General features: G+C 51.0%; 1 protein-coding gene across 1 annotated transcript; it reads left to right on the forward strand.

Moving 5' to 3' along the window:
- Positions 1-11,678: 11,678 nt before the first annotated feature.
- On the forward strand, positions 11,679-12,334 carry CYSRT1 (cysteine rich tail 1). Its single transcript, XM_053472351.1, has one exon. The coding sequence runs from the start codon at positions 11,679-11,681 to the stop codon at positions 12,093-12,095; it is 417 nt and encodes a 138-aa protein (XP_053328326.1). The 3' UTR covers positions 12,096-12,334.
- Positions 12,335-15,132: the final 2,798 nt, after the last annotated feature.

The raw sequence follows: 15,132 nt of genomic DNA on the forward strand, positions 1-15,132 counted from the left end.
AGCAGTTTGGTAGATAAGTGGAACGGTCTTCCCACAGAGGTGGGAGCAGTTATTTATTTGGGGCCGAGGACGGTAATTAACTCCGCCTGGGTTGACTTGTGTTTTAAAGGCTGTCTTTGTGCGAATTCCCAGCTTTACGGACGCCGGTTGAATGAAATGCATTAGAAATAGGTGATGACTGCAGAAGCGAGAGCCCGGGGCCCCTCCGTCTCCACGTCATTTCCCGTCACTTGGTGACGTTTCCGGGATTCCGGTTAACGTTAAACAAGCCGCTCATTCTTCCCGGGGGGAGGCAGCATTCTGGGCCCCGCGTCAGTCGGGTGAATCGGGGGCTTCGAGAAGCACACAGGAGACTTTTGTTTATTGTTAGAAATGAGGTCCTTCCTAAAAATAGCAGCGGGTTCTGGATGTGTTCTGGACGCGGCCCGTGCGGGCCGGGCTGTTTTCTTTAAGGGCGGGAAGCAGGAAAGGATTTCTGGCCGCCGAGAGCTGCATGAAGTCACCGCCCGGGAACATCGGCTTCGTTTCACGGAGTCATCATGAAGTCTGGAGCAGGGAACACGGATCCCTGTATGACCCAACACGTTAGTGTACATGCTAAGTGCTAACAGGGATCAAATGCCGGTGAAGTGCCGTTATAATGTAGAGATGCGCACACACTCTGTCACACAAGCTCTTCGTGCTGATCTGACGCAGGGATCAGATGCAGGGATCGGGCGCGCAGGGATCGGGCGCGCAGGGATCGGGCGCGCAGGGATCGGGCTCAGGGATCAGACGCATGGATCGGGCGCAGGGATCAGACGCATGGATCGGGCGCAGGGATCAGACGCATGGATCGGGCGCAGGGATCAGACGCATGGATCGGGCGCAGGGATCTGGCCCAGGATTGGACGCTTCTGATTTCTTGGCTGACGTCTCTCTGTTTGTTGAGACCTTTGCTGCCACAATACATCTTCCACGTGTTCACATTCTCTGTGTACAGTAAACACACGTATGATGCGTGTCTCATAGCGTGTTCTGGGTCAGCCTTCAGCTTTCCTTCATTTCATGGAAATTTTCAAATTTTAGAAATGTCTCCACAAATTACTTCAATAAAGCCCAGAAATTTAGGTTTTCCACTTTTTCTTATTGTTTTACCCCGAAAGGTCTGGCTGCGTGGGGGAGTCTGGCGGGGGTCCGCAGAGCTGGCACACAGCGATTCTGGTGACATTTCACATTCAGATATTTGGGGTAAATATAGCAATTTTCCTCTGCGCTCCTGGAACGGAGGAGGATCCCACGTGTTTTCCGCGACTGAGTCAGACAAACTGTATCAACACGTGTGAGAAAATCTCACAAGATCGTGAACCTCTAAGTGTAAATATCACAGGCCTATGGGAGATCCCGCGACCCGGCGAAGCGTCATAGAGGCCACACACACCTCTAGGACACACCAGACGCGAGAGGTTTCTGACATCTGGCTGGATGCTGGGGGTCTTCCTCCTAGGCAGGTAATGAAGGAATGATGTCACGCGGACCGCCAGCCGCAGGCAGACACCTAAACAGGAGCGCTAAAAGGGGTGCAGGCGGCCAGGGCTGAGCACGCAGAAAGCCCCCCAGCCATCCGTGGACCGGAACGAAAACACCAGAAATGAAGTGCGGGGACGTGGTGCGCTGGCAGGTGATGGAAAACACCAGAAATGGAGTGCGGCGACGTGGTGCGCTGGCAGGTGATGGAAAACACCAGAAATGGAGTGCGGGGACGTGGTGCGCTGGCAGGTGATGGAAAACACCAGAAATGGAGTGCGGGGACGTGGTGCGCTGGCAGGTGATGGAAAACACCAGAAATGGAGTGCGGGGACGTGGTGCGCTGGCAGGTGATGGAAAACACCAGAAATGGAGTGCGGGGACGTGGTGCGCTGGCAGGTGATGGAAAACACCAGAAATGAAGTGCGGGGACGTGGTGCGCTGGCAGGTGATGGAAAACACCAGAAATGGAGTGCGGGGACGTGGTGCGCTGGCAGGTGATGGAAAACACCAGAAATGGAGTGCGGGGACGTGGTGCGCTGGCAGGTGATGGAAAACACCAGAAATGAAGTGCGGGGACGTGGTGCGCTGGCAGGTGATGGAAAACACCAGAAATGAAGTGCGGGGACGTGGTGCGCTGGCAGGTGATGGAAAACACCAGAAATGGAGTGCGGCGACGTGGTGCGCTGGCAGGTGATGCGCCGGGGCAGTTGTGACCACAGAAGTCTCCAGTTGTACATGGAGTGGAAAGGAGCTGGATGTGGAGGTTATAGAGGTTGTGTCAGGCGCAGGCTTTGTTTGCTGTGGAAGATGAGGAGTCAGCCTTTACTATTCAGGCTGCTGTGTGGAAATGTGGCGGTGTCAGCAGAGCACAGCGCTGGGGAGATGGCCCTCCATCAGGGAGACCTGCATTGTCCGAAACGCTCAACAACAAAAGCCAGGCCGAGCTAGGACGGCACCCCCATCAGAGCGTCAGCTCCCTCGCTCTAGAACAAAACACCCCCAACAGAGCGTCAGCTCCCTCGCTCTAGAATAAAGCACCCCCAACAGAGCGTCAGCTCCCTCACTCTCGAATAAAGCACCCCCAACAGAGCGTCAGCTCCCTCGCTCTAGAATAAAGCACCCCCAACAGAGCGTCAGCTCCCTCGCTCTAGAATAAAGCACCCCCAACAGAGCGTCAGCTCCCTCGCTCTAGAATAAAGGATGCATGTCTGTGAGCCAGAAGGGACAGACATGCAGCTCGTATGCTGGAATTTGGAGTTATTTTCCTCTTTAGAACAATGGAACGGATCCCTTGCAGGTTGAATCGCTAAGCGTTGGGATTCTCGGATATTTTGGTCACCACAATCAGCCTCTTCTTGTAAGCGGCCCCGTGACAGGGCCGCTCCGTGGCAGAGTTGGCCGGCCCGGTTCTCAGGATTGTCTGATTTGGAGCCAGTCAGGAAACGGGCAGGAAAAGCTTGGAACTGGAATGTAGGAAAAGCCCAAGCTGCGGCTTCTAAATAAGGAACGAGATGACCAAACACGAGCCGCAGGGGCCCCGGCTCCAGCCAGTCAGGTGACGGTAATTCCTCGCTGGGCACCCCGTCTCGGCCCATCCCGGACGCTCTTTTCTGAAGAGAAATCGTAAAACGCTTAATGTGTTTTCCTCGAAATCGTATCGCGCTCCATGTTCTTACCAAACATTTACAAGCGGCGCGACATCCACGCGTGGCCAGGTTATCCGGCCCCTGAACATGAGATTCATTCTATTGTTTGGATACACTTATCCCTTAAGTACCGGGAGATGGGCCGACGCAGCTGGTTTTTTGGATCGTGTGTGATTGAAGCCAGCTGCAGTAACAGAGCTGCAGTGTTCAGATGCCCAGACAGCACTCAGAGCTGCAGCTGCTACACAGACAGACCCCGACCCGTCCTTGTCTCCCCTCGCCCAGGGCCAATAAAGCCACCTTGTTCCCAGAGCCGTCGATACGCGCGTCCGTACGTCCGGCCCCACCAGGGCTTCACTAGGCAGCAGCTGTCACAGCGAGACCCCCCAACATACAGGAGGGGGATCTCCTCCGCCAGGCGGCTGAGCGAAAGCTAACAGGGACAATTTCAGGGACAGAGATACATCCGCAAACTCTTTTGGTTTAAAACATACTAATTAATTACCCAACTCAAGCCAAAAAAAGGAAGTTTATCCAATATAATAATGGAACAATCTAATAATATAATTTAATAATAATCTAATAATATAATCTGATAATATAATAATCTAATAACAACCTAATAATATAATCATAATATAATAATCTAACAATCTAATAATAAATTAATAAAATGTAATAATAATCTGATAATATAATCGAATAATGTAATAATATAATCTGATAATAATATAATGATGTAATAATATAATCTGATTATAATATAATAATGTAATAATATAATCTGATAATAATATAATAATATAATTTAATAATAATCTGATAATAATATAATAATTATGTAATAATATAATCTGATAATAATATAATAATATAATTTAATAATAATCTGATAATATAATAATGTAATAATATAATCTGATAATAATATAATAATGTAATAATATAATCTAATAATATAATAATGTAATAATATAATCTGATAATAATATAATAATGTAATAATATAATCTGATAATAATATAATAATGTAATAATATAATCTGATAATAATATAATAATGTAATAATATAATCTAATAATATAATAATGTAATAATATAATCTGATAATAATATAATAATGTAATAATATAATCTGATAATAATATAATAATGTAATAATATAATCTGATAATAATATAATAATGTAATAATATAATCTAATAATATAATAATGTAATAATATAATCTGATAATAATATAATAATGTAATAATATAATCTGATAATAATATAATAATGTAATAATATAATCTGATAATAATATAATAATGTAATAATGAACGGCTGGATTGGAGACGGCTTTTAGTTGTTTTTATTTATTTAAGTGGTGTATATAGCGGGAACACAGCCCGTCCTGGAAGGTTTGGGGGAGCGGCGCTGTGAATGTAAAGTGTGAATGGTTGGTCGGTGAACAGGGAACGGCAAACTGGCTGAGCCGGCAGAATCTTGGGCACGTGATTGGCTGACACAGAAACTGAATCTGTAATAAGATTGGATGTGTAGAGTTTAATGTGCCTGGAGCAGGTTGCCATGGAAATGGTAGAAACATCCTGCGCATTTTAATAAGCGATGAGCTCCCTAGTAACACCATGATGGGGCTGCGGCAGCCCCGAGGAACGATGAGGCAGCAGGGATGACGCCTGGGGGGTGGCAGGGGCACATGCGGACCGTGACCCCTCCGCCATCCCGCTGTACTGTTGTGGATCACTTTAAACTGATATTAAAAACGGGGCGTTACTACAGAAATCATGCTAAACATTTACAATAAGATCATAACCTCGACAGCACAGTTAGGGGGTGTGGTTAGAGGCGTGACTGGGCGGGGTATCTGTGTAACTTGGTGGGGCATTTAGAAGAATAATGGGGTTTATTTACCCTGCTTAGTTTATAAAGCCGCTTCCTGCTGTTTCTATACACATTATTGGGGCTTTTTGGGCTGTAAAGCCTGGTGATACCCTCATACCCAAGAGGGGCATCAGGGGAGGAGAAAGGGGAATTGGAGATTTGGGGCTCAAAGAGGGACAGGCTAAACTAAACAGGGACAGTTGGCAGGTATATATTATGTTACATATTGCCAACAGGTCCTGCCAGATGAAATATTTTCGGAGTGCAGATACTATCGAGCTATTGTCCTGCGCAAACTCTTACATAATGAAGCTTTCCTTCCTGCGTTGCATCATGGAAGACTGCGCATGTAATGCGAGAAAACTTCCTTAGAGCCGAGAGCGCCCAGCGAGACATCAGAATATTTGTTTTGTATTGCGAGCAAATAAAGGGCAGAGACTGACATTAGCCGTAGTCACCCGACAAGGATTTGGGGTGTAAAGCGAGGGCAGTGACTCTACATGACGACCTCCAGGCCATAGCAGGTCTACGAGACAGCCGACAGGGCACACGCCACAGATCTCCTCGGTCAGAGAGCTCGCCATATAAACCAACACCACCCAACACGCCACCTGCCTCTGGCCCCCAAACCTGCGCAGGTGTGAAATGTCCCCGGCGAGCCTTGGCTCTCTGTTTATTACCAGCTGGTGACAGCAGCGATTAGCTGCCGGCGGAGACGTCACACTACGAGCCCCATCGCTCACCCGCGCTGATTTATTATCTTATTGACGTCGGCAGGAAATCTGTATATAAGGAGCAGCTGATCCCGCGGGCCGGGGGGGCCACACGCTTGGACTGGTTTAAAGCAGGAACATAAAACCAGAACCGTTTCGAAACAATTTGGATCACGACACAAAACGACCACGGCGGAAAACTCCTTAGATTCCGGTTGGACGAGCAGCAATGACGTCATGCGATTTCACAACGGCCGCTGTGATTTCAGACCAGAACAAATGATTTCTGTGAAAGGCTCTGCACCCCCTTCCGTGGCGCTCCGTGGCACCCCCTTCCGTGGCGCTCCGTGGCACCCGGACACTTAACGTGCAGCGAGTGGAAGGGTTGGTTGACGTGTGGCGACATCTAGGGGTTATTAAAGGAAGAGCGTCTCGGTTGGTTTCAGGGTCATCTTCTCACTCAAACCCCTTCGGTGCATTGTTCATGGAGCGCGTGGGGTATGCTGGGGCCGTGACCGCCGTGGCCCAGGTGTATAGGTGAGCGGGCAAGTGATCCTTTATTTTAAAGACATTCTAAACATAGCGGACTCTTTTTATAGAAAATAGCAAGCAAAACGCCGCGAGGGACACACCTGTCAGGAGACAAACACCGCGCCGGTGACATTCTACACGCTACATGTTGTAAGTGACCGTGTCCACGTTAATCCGAGGGCAGAAACAGACAATACAGCCGGGGAGGGGCAGTTTGATCCAGCAGAATACACACTGGGGCAGCTAATCCACACCAGCCAAATGCTACAGGGGCCACACAAAAGGCCACCCAGATCAGGGAAGCCAGCAGGGGTATGCTTAGACGGGGGCATGACACCCAGGTGTCCAGTAAACCACATTACGTGTCCCATGCAGGGAGAGCTGTGTGCGCCGCATGGGTAATGGGAAAGGAAGAAAGCGTATGGTGTGAGCGTGAGTGGGTGTCAGTGTTCAGTATTAGCCTCAGGGGAGTGCTGTGAGGGAGAGATAGTGTGTCTGTGTGTTAGTGTATGGTGTGAGAGTGAGTGGGTGTCAGTGTTCAGTATTAGCCTCAGGGGAGTGCTGTGAGGGAGAGATAGTGTGTGTATGTGTGTTAGTGTATGTGTGAGAGTGAGTGGGTATCAGCGTTCAGTATTAGCCTCAGGGGAGTGCTGTGAGGGAGAGATAGTGTGTCTGTGTGTTAGTGTATGGTGTGAGAGTGAGTGGGTGTCAGCGTTCAGTATTAGCCTCAGGGGAGTGCTGTGAGGGAGAGATAGTGTGTCTGTGTGTTAGTGTATGGTGTGAGAGTGAGTGGGTGTCAGCGTTCAGTATTAGCCTCAGGGGAGTGCTGTGAGGGAGAGATAGTGTGTGTATGTGTGTTAGTGTATGTGTGAGAGTGAGTGGGTATCAGCGTTCAGTATTAGCCTCAGGGGAGTGCTGTGAGGGAGAGATAGTGTGTCTGTGTGTTAGTGTATGGTGTGAGAGTGAGTGGGTGTCAGCGTTCAGTATTAGCCTCAGGGGAGTGCTGTGAGGGAGAGATAGTGTGTGTATGTGTGTTAGTGTATGTGTGAGAGTGAGTGGGTATCAGCGTTCAGTATTAGCCTCAGGGGAGTGCTGTGAGGGAGAGATAGTGTGTGTGTGTGTGTGTTAGTGTATGTGTGAGAGTGAGTGGGTGTTAGAGCAAGTGTGCGTGTTTGTATGCGCATGTTATTTAGTTACAGGGGATGTGCTCAAAAATACTGCACCCGGCCGCCACTGACCACAGAGGCACACAGCCGGCCACAAACAGGCCCCCATGGACAGGGCACAGCGTATAGAATACTGGATCCCTGTATCCAGGTCACTCCCAGCTTTGTGAGTGTCAGATCTGTTAATAATTAGTAATTCACCCAACTCAGGACTGAGACGCGGACTGCGAAGGGCATTCACGTGCAGACATTATCAGCTCCCTGGAATGCATGCGCTCCACACACCTATGCCTATTCCCACACGCCAACACGGGACTGTGTTATCACACGCAACCTCCAAACACGCAGCTTGTACCCAGAGCAGGGATCAAAAACAGCCAGGCGACACAATCCGAGCGAGACCGGACACGGTACAATGTACATACGATATACATACAATATACATACAACAGCCCATACATCACAGCAATGGGGTCTGAACGAGGACCGTGTCCCACGAAACACACCCGAGAAAGTAGATTTAACCCCTCATCACCCCGCATACTGGGTGTTATATTTATGTGCAGGGGCTACAACTGGCTCAACAACCCTGCATGATGGAGAGAGAGGAGAGAGACGGGAGGGGAGAGAGACGGGAGGGGAGAGCTGCTGGAGCTGATCCGTATAGGGGGAAGACGGGGCAGAGCGCGGGGTAAGGAATATCAGACAGGAGTGACCCGGATCCCGTATTCCCAGAACCGATAAAAAGGAGAGCGGCCAGGCGGAGGAAGGAATAATATCACCGGAAGGTTACGCTGCGCATGTAAAGCCTGACGGGAGAGTAAACGGGGGATTTAAAGGAGGTGGTTAGGAAGAAATCTTCCTTCTAGAAACTTCTCTCCAGGTTTAACCAGCCGCCTTATCTCCCCTGAGAAACATCAGCACGGCCGCCTCCACTGGGTGGAAGCTCTCGGCTCTGTGACTCAGGAGGCCATTAGTCTGATACGGGGTGATAAAGTGCAAGGAGTGACCGCATCAGGCGACGCCAGGTACCTCCTGCACCAATGCCGCGTCATCAACAAGAAATGTATGGATCGAGTATCACAGAGGGCAGCGGGTTATCTAGAAAGCCGAGGGTAACTGTGTGTAGGTTCGCATGGCAGGCGGGCCTAGGCCACTATTAGCCATGTGTGTGTTAGCCACGTAAAGACGTCCCTCTGACCCGGGTAGAAACCCCCCTAAACCCAGCCTGAGTACAGGGTCAGTAATAATACAGGGGAGCCGCTGCGCATGTGCTTCCCTAATAACATTATATGAAAAGTCACTAGATGCCAGCGGGCGGCCCGACTGAGGGACTGAGAGTCTTGGGAGTTGCAACTCAGGTGGAGAGCTGGCCAACAGACTCTGTGGTGGTGGTTCATCCGTGTCTGGTGCCCACCTGCGCTCACGTGAGGAGATACTGGAGCAAATTGGGAGTCTGCGCCTTTATACATCTAGGGCAATAAGTCACCCGAGACATAAATACAGCATCAGCTCCAGCGGGGACGAGGCCCGTGTATTGGATATGCCCGCTGCGGGGCATTTTGTGTAGCACGGTGTCGTTTCACATTCCTGCGCTGGGGAAACCGGTTTCAGAAAGGTTGAGCGAGTTGCGTGGGTGACACGCGTGGATTTGTGAAGCACGTCCCAGCTATGGCAGGTATGCAGCTGATTAGCATTTTTAAGGAGGTTGTCGGGCGACACGCAAAGGGAAATGAGCCGCCCCCGAGCCGACAGCGAGTGTCCCGGCAGCGAGTGTCCCGGCACGGCTGCCTTGCTCTCTGTGAAAGCCGTGTCACACCCAGGTCCACGTTCTGCCTTCCCCTCCCCCGGCCAGTCAAAAGTCAGCAGGTGCGCTGCCTCCACCTCCAGTGCAAGCTGCCGAGGGCCAGGAAGAGGAGACTTGGCTGCTGCTGCTCCCTGTACCCCCCCCACCCAGCGACACAGGGATTAGCCCCCGGTGGATCTATTTCTCCTTGGAGCGTTTGCTGCGCAGGTAAGAAACGCTTACCTGAATTAACCTGTTGGCTTCCAGAGCACCCCATCTGCTGCAGGTTAAGCCGTAGCACCTTCTGGGCCGATGGACGCCCAGGGAAATGGCCAAATGCCGAGCCGGACAACGGCACGCTGGATCTGCCGCTAGCCCTGCACAGGTAGTCCGCGCAGTGCCTTATAACCCAGCATATGTAACGTGAGCAGTTTTTTGGGAAGGTGCAGTGAGATTTCAGCGCTGAGTTTTACGCTCTGTGCGGTCCATCGCGGGGTGTCTTCTGGGGGCAGGTCTGTGCCGCTGCCCCCTGCAGTGTGTTTTCTGGGGGCAGGTCTGTGCCGCTGCCCCCTGCAGTGTGTTTTCTGGGGGCAGGTCTGTGCCGCTGCCCCCTGCAGTGTGTTTTCTGGGGGCAGGTCTGTGCCGCTGCCCCCTGCAGTGTGTTTTCCGGGGTAGGTCTTTGTCCAATTGCTGATGGGATTTCTGTCCCCAGTAGACGGCGTGTAGAGTATGTTTACGAGTTCTGTTTGCGATGGCCTCGGCGTCTCAAGGGTTAAGTTAAACGCACAGGTGAGTTTTACCAAATTTGGGGACGAATACTTGTTAAAATTGCAGCGAATCTGACAATTCTGTATACTTTATATGGGGTATTCACCTAAAACTCCGTGAATGCTTCCTGAAACAAGAAACCTCTAATTAAAGCTGCTGTTCCACCTCCCCTGCTAAATTTACCGGTCTAGTAATACGGCATTAGAAGCCTCGTCCTTATTCCTGCTAAATGCCCCGACCCTTCCCGCAAACTGCCCTTTGATTGTCATGTGACATTGCCCAGCCATATAAACTAGAAAACAGGCTCCTTATATGTTTGTAATGTGATTAACGCTGCGGAGGAAAGAAGTGCCGGATTAGCGTGGCGTATTGGGAAGGATAATGTATCGCTTAAGTGGAACAGCAGCTTTAAAGCATTGGGTGCGCCCGGGGGTCTTGGGGCAGATAAATCGCTGTGTTCAGGGCGCGACTGACTATTAACGTGCAATAAAACCCAATAGTCACAGAGCGGCGATGGCCGGCCTTTGGCTCTTCCCATGATGCTCAGCGAGTTGGCTGCTTTTGTTTACAAGCCGTAGACGCCGGGCTTGGTGTTTGTCAGACTGGGGGGGGGGGGTGTATTTCCTCCCCAGTCTGGAGCATCTTTGCTGCTGTTATAATGTTACGCGGGGGGGATCGTGTTCCGGGCACAGGGTGGGTTCCCGGCTGGATCCGTCTCTATCCTAAACCGGCAGGATCTGCTGCATCGTCCGTGGCAGCTGATAACGTTGGCGCGTTGGCCGGGCTGCCGTTACGCTGTTGAGTTGTGTTTGCCCTCTGAACGCAGGGCTCTTCGGTGTTTGTATTGGTTACGGCCCCCGGATGGGGTATCGGGGACATGCGAGATGATGAATCCCGTTAAACAAGTTTCTCCTGATTAGACGTTTGCCCTGCAGCCGGTGTCCCAAACACCGGCCCCGGATACGCGAGTCACCGGGGTATTTGGGAGAGGCGTCCGCATTCCGCTTCTTAGATACTGCAGGCTGATACCCATCCCCTGGGTAAGTGTAGGAATAACGCAGAAGGCTGCAGCGCGCATGTACAGGATGCCTCCTAGTCCACTGGAGATATTTCTCCCGTGACGCGATGACTAAAGATCAATATTTTCTTTGGCCGTGAAGTGGCGCCCGTGGCCTTTCCTGTCGTATAATGGGTGGCTGTTTAAAGGGCTGCTCCAGAGCCGGAATCCCATAGACTGAGGGTGCGTGTCCCCTGGGGGGTAACCAGCGCTGTGCCAGAGACGGCCATCTTTTTGTAGGGTGCCAGGTCTCTGCCCAGACGCCGCATGCTGGACGTGGACGCTGTTTGCTTTATTGAAGAAATGCTATAGGAGAGCCCCCCGGTGCTTTAAAACACAACCCCCCTCATTTCAATGTCTACATTATATTGTAATATAAACCCAGCTGATGCCAGATCCGGTTCTCCCTCGCAGTGAAGGCGACCCACGCACGGGATTCACACTGCAGGCTAAGCACACGCTAAACGCATGTACAGTGTATGTGGAAAGGGAGCATTTGGGGGCTGCAATTAACGGTGTCCTTTTCTCCTTTATGTTCAGGTGGTACTTTGAGCAGAACCTCCCTGGGTGGTGGGTCCAAACCCCAATCTAGAGTCTTGGTACTTCGGCTTAGAGATGGATAAAGGCATCAGTATCCAGAACCCGTACGCCAGCGTTACCATCCCCAGAGCCCAGCTGAAGAGCAGCTTTATCCGGAACACGCTGGGTGAGGACCTCGATGGGGTAGTTGTTGCTAACCCCGCAGTCGTGCCCTCCTACCCCACCTACACAGCCCAAGTACAGGACCCCAACACCAGTGCCAGCCCAAATGCTTCATCCTGGGAGGGCAACAAAGTTAATACTCGGGAGTCCTGGAGGAAACCCTACAATCCGTATGCTTCAGAGAAAGCACAAAATGGCGGCCATCCTGAGACAATGTATTCCATCGACTTGGACAAGAGATACAAAGAAGTGGAGGAGAAGCCGTGCTGCTGTTACCCCTGCTGTAAATGCTGCCCCTGCTGCCGAAAGTCCTGCTGTGTCATCTCCTAAAAATGAGGAGACCTTGACCTCGGCCCTTGGCCTACAAACTCAAGGTAAAGCTTTTATCACACTGACCCATAGGCAGGACCTGGATACAAACTGGGAGAACTCAAGACGACGGATCACATGAGCCCTCCCTACATTCTGAGTGATCTGCTTAGATCCCTTTCTTGTCCAATCACAAGCTGCTCCTCCGATCCTTTGCTTGAGTTTAGTTGCCAAATAATCCTGGTTTCTTGACTACAAAATTTGCAAAATGACTTCCTTCAAATGACTGAAATGTATTATTTATGATGCCAACACGCCAGCTCCCAGGACGTAATCGTGTATTGTTGAGCAGTAAGGGGCTCTGGACTTCGTGGGGTAATTGACCTCGTCCTAGTGTTCCGTGTAACCCTGTTCGTGCCAATGGTGGGCAGTTTGCTCCTATACGTGTTGTATAACTAGTCTGCGTTTGGCTGCCTTCACGTGTCCCGTGGCTCAAGCCAACTGGCACATGTGCCAAAGGAGCTGGTAACTGCTGGTCATTACCGACCGACGCTAAACAGGCAGACGCTGGAGAAATCTGGGTAACCTTTCATCCCGCTGCAATCGCCCCAAATGCACCCGTTCCCTGCATTTGTGAAGCATCAAACCCTATACAATCCCCTGCGCAACACTCGGAATTATTCCCCCTCTGGGTACAATCCCCTGCGCAACACTGGGAATTATTACCCCTCTGGGTACAATCCCCTGCGCAACACTCGGAATTATTACCCCTCTGGGTACAATCCCCTGCGCAACACTCGGAATTATTCCCCCTCTGGGTACAATCCCCTGCGCAACACTCGGAATTATTACCCCTCTGGGTACAATCCCCTAACTCGATCCCTCCGGAAATTAACTCCATACGCCGATATAGATTCACGCATAGGTGAAAGTAAGGCGTCCACGTGCCTTCCATAGCCTGTGACCCCGTGGCTACCCAACCATCGGCCCTGTAGGTGATCCTTGGATTCGCTGACTTTAAGCCGTGCTTTGGGACTCCGCACATTTTAGGCCTCGTGACCCGGCAGGGTGGCTGAAGGCGGTTAGTATTAATCTCGCCAGCTTGACAATGAACCGTGCCATTTTTGTTATTATTTGTTAATACGTTTTTCATTAAATCTTCTGCTTCATAAGGGACGCCGTTTCTGGTTTCTCGATGGTTCTGGCCGGGCTGGGATCACTGGGTTTAGTGCTTTATGCTTTAATACGCGTTTCCCGGGTCTAAAGGCAACCGGGAGGGAGAAAAGAACTGGCGGTGGCCAAAAGTAGGTGGAACATAGAGGGGGGAAGGGCCACTGCCAAGCCACACCCCATATCACAGTATCCCCTAAATCTGGCCAGGCTCAGTGTATAGTGCAAAAGGTTGGGATCAAAATTCAGATTGGCTGCAATTGTTCCATCAAAAGAATGTCCTTGTTTGTAAAGAAGACTCCCGTGTCGCTGCGTACGGAGCCCTGGAGGCTGCGCTTATAAGTTTTTCTGTAAATACCCAAGGCGCCCCATCACAGCCGCTCCGATACCGGTGTTGCTGAAGACTCCCTCATCAAAGCGCGTCGGGTTCTGGAAAAGTCTCCAGATAACCCAACAATGGCTGCTTGGAGGGGGGTGGGGCTGGTTACAGAATGAAGTCACCACGCGTGTAAATATCATGTATGTTTCAGGCACCGTATAATGTTTGTGTCGTGTTGGTGGTTGTATTGGTCTGAAAGAAAATGGAGTCGGAAGGCATTCCTTTGATGATCCTGTTAATGTAATCCGTGGTTATCGATCTCATTCCCACGCGTCACCATTAAAGGTCTGATTCACCTTTTGGGCTCCGCAGATCTTGATGCCATCAGCTGGCAGTGGGAGAGTTAATGCTGAGGCTGGCGGCGTTGCCACAACACAGCGAGGGAGGGCAGATACGGCACCCAGGGAGGTATTTACCTTCCAGTGCGAGGTGGGGAGCCGCTGAATGCGAGCTCCTGCGCCCGGAGAGGAGGATGATGGGAGAGATTGTGTGGTTGCTGGAAGCAGAATGTGGGCTTTGTGCTGAAAATGTTTCTTGTGTGAATATAATACAGCGCGGCCGCCCTAAAGAGCGAGGAACGCAGCGGGTCACACGCCGTATTATCATCATCTCCGGGGCCGGTCACGGTCAGCGGCCCCTGCAGCGCATGGCGGAGAGACTTACTTTGTAAAGCAGAAGGCAGAGCGTTTAAAACGCTGCTAAAAGCGACGTATTACCTAAATGACGTAAAATAAAGAGAAAAGCCCCTGAAATACCCCAATGAGGGCAGCCAGTCACAGGATAACGATGAAACCTCTCGAACACGTAACAAGGAGCCAAGAGTGTGAGGGCCGCCTGGGGGCCGGAACAGCTCGGCCTGTTACTATGTTACATTATCTGTTTAACCCCAAACAAGGCACCTGGAGAATGACACTAAACAGGTCCGACCTGTCCCCAGCCGAAGGGTTAATAGCATGCATTGTTCCCGCCGCGCCGGTGGTAATCCTCTGTATGGTATATACCGTGTCCGGCGGTCGGAACGTGGCTGCGCATGGTGGGGGCTGCTGTCTGTACCCGGGGCTGAGGCTTCTCCGTCTGTGAAGTTCGGTGAATGATTTCATGTAAAACCTTCATGCAAATCGCATCCGCCGTCGCGCAGGCAAATCCCGACTGCACATTAACCCCGTCATTCCCAGCTCTGTGACTGACAGGGCTGCGTCTCTCGCCGTTTCTACCGTCCGTTATCTCCCGGAGCGAATCCGTCCTGATATTCACCGAGGATCCTGCTAGCCGGACGCGCTCCGTGTAACCGCTGCCCAAAACATTGAGTGCCAGGAAACCCACGAGGTCGGTGCCACCGGCGGCCACCAATCAGCTCCCTACACCGAAACTCAAAAACACAACAGAACGTCCATAAAAGATCAATAATTGGGTTAAATGACCGATACACAACACCTGCCCCGTAATCCGCGTCTCCGCGCTGCGTGTGCGGGCCGTCTGCGCAACACGTAACACGTAGAGTATAACACT

This window comes from Spea bombifrons, chromosome 8 (genome assembly GCF_027358695.1).
Source record: "Spea bombifrons isolate aSpeBom1 chromosome 8, aSpeBom1.2.pri, whole genome shotgun sequence".
Classification (NCBI taxonomy): Eukaryota; Metazoa; Chordata; class Amphibia; order Anura; family Pelobatidae; genus Spea; species Spea bombifrons.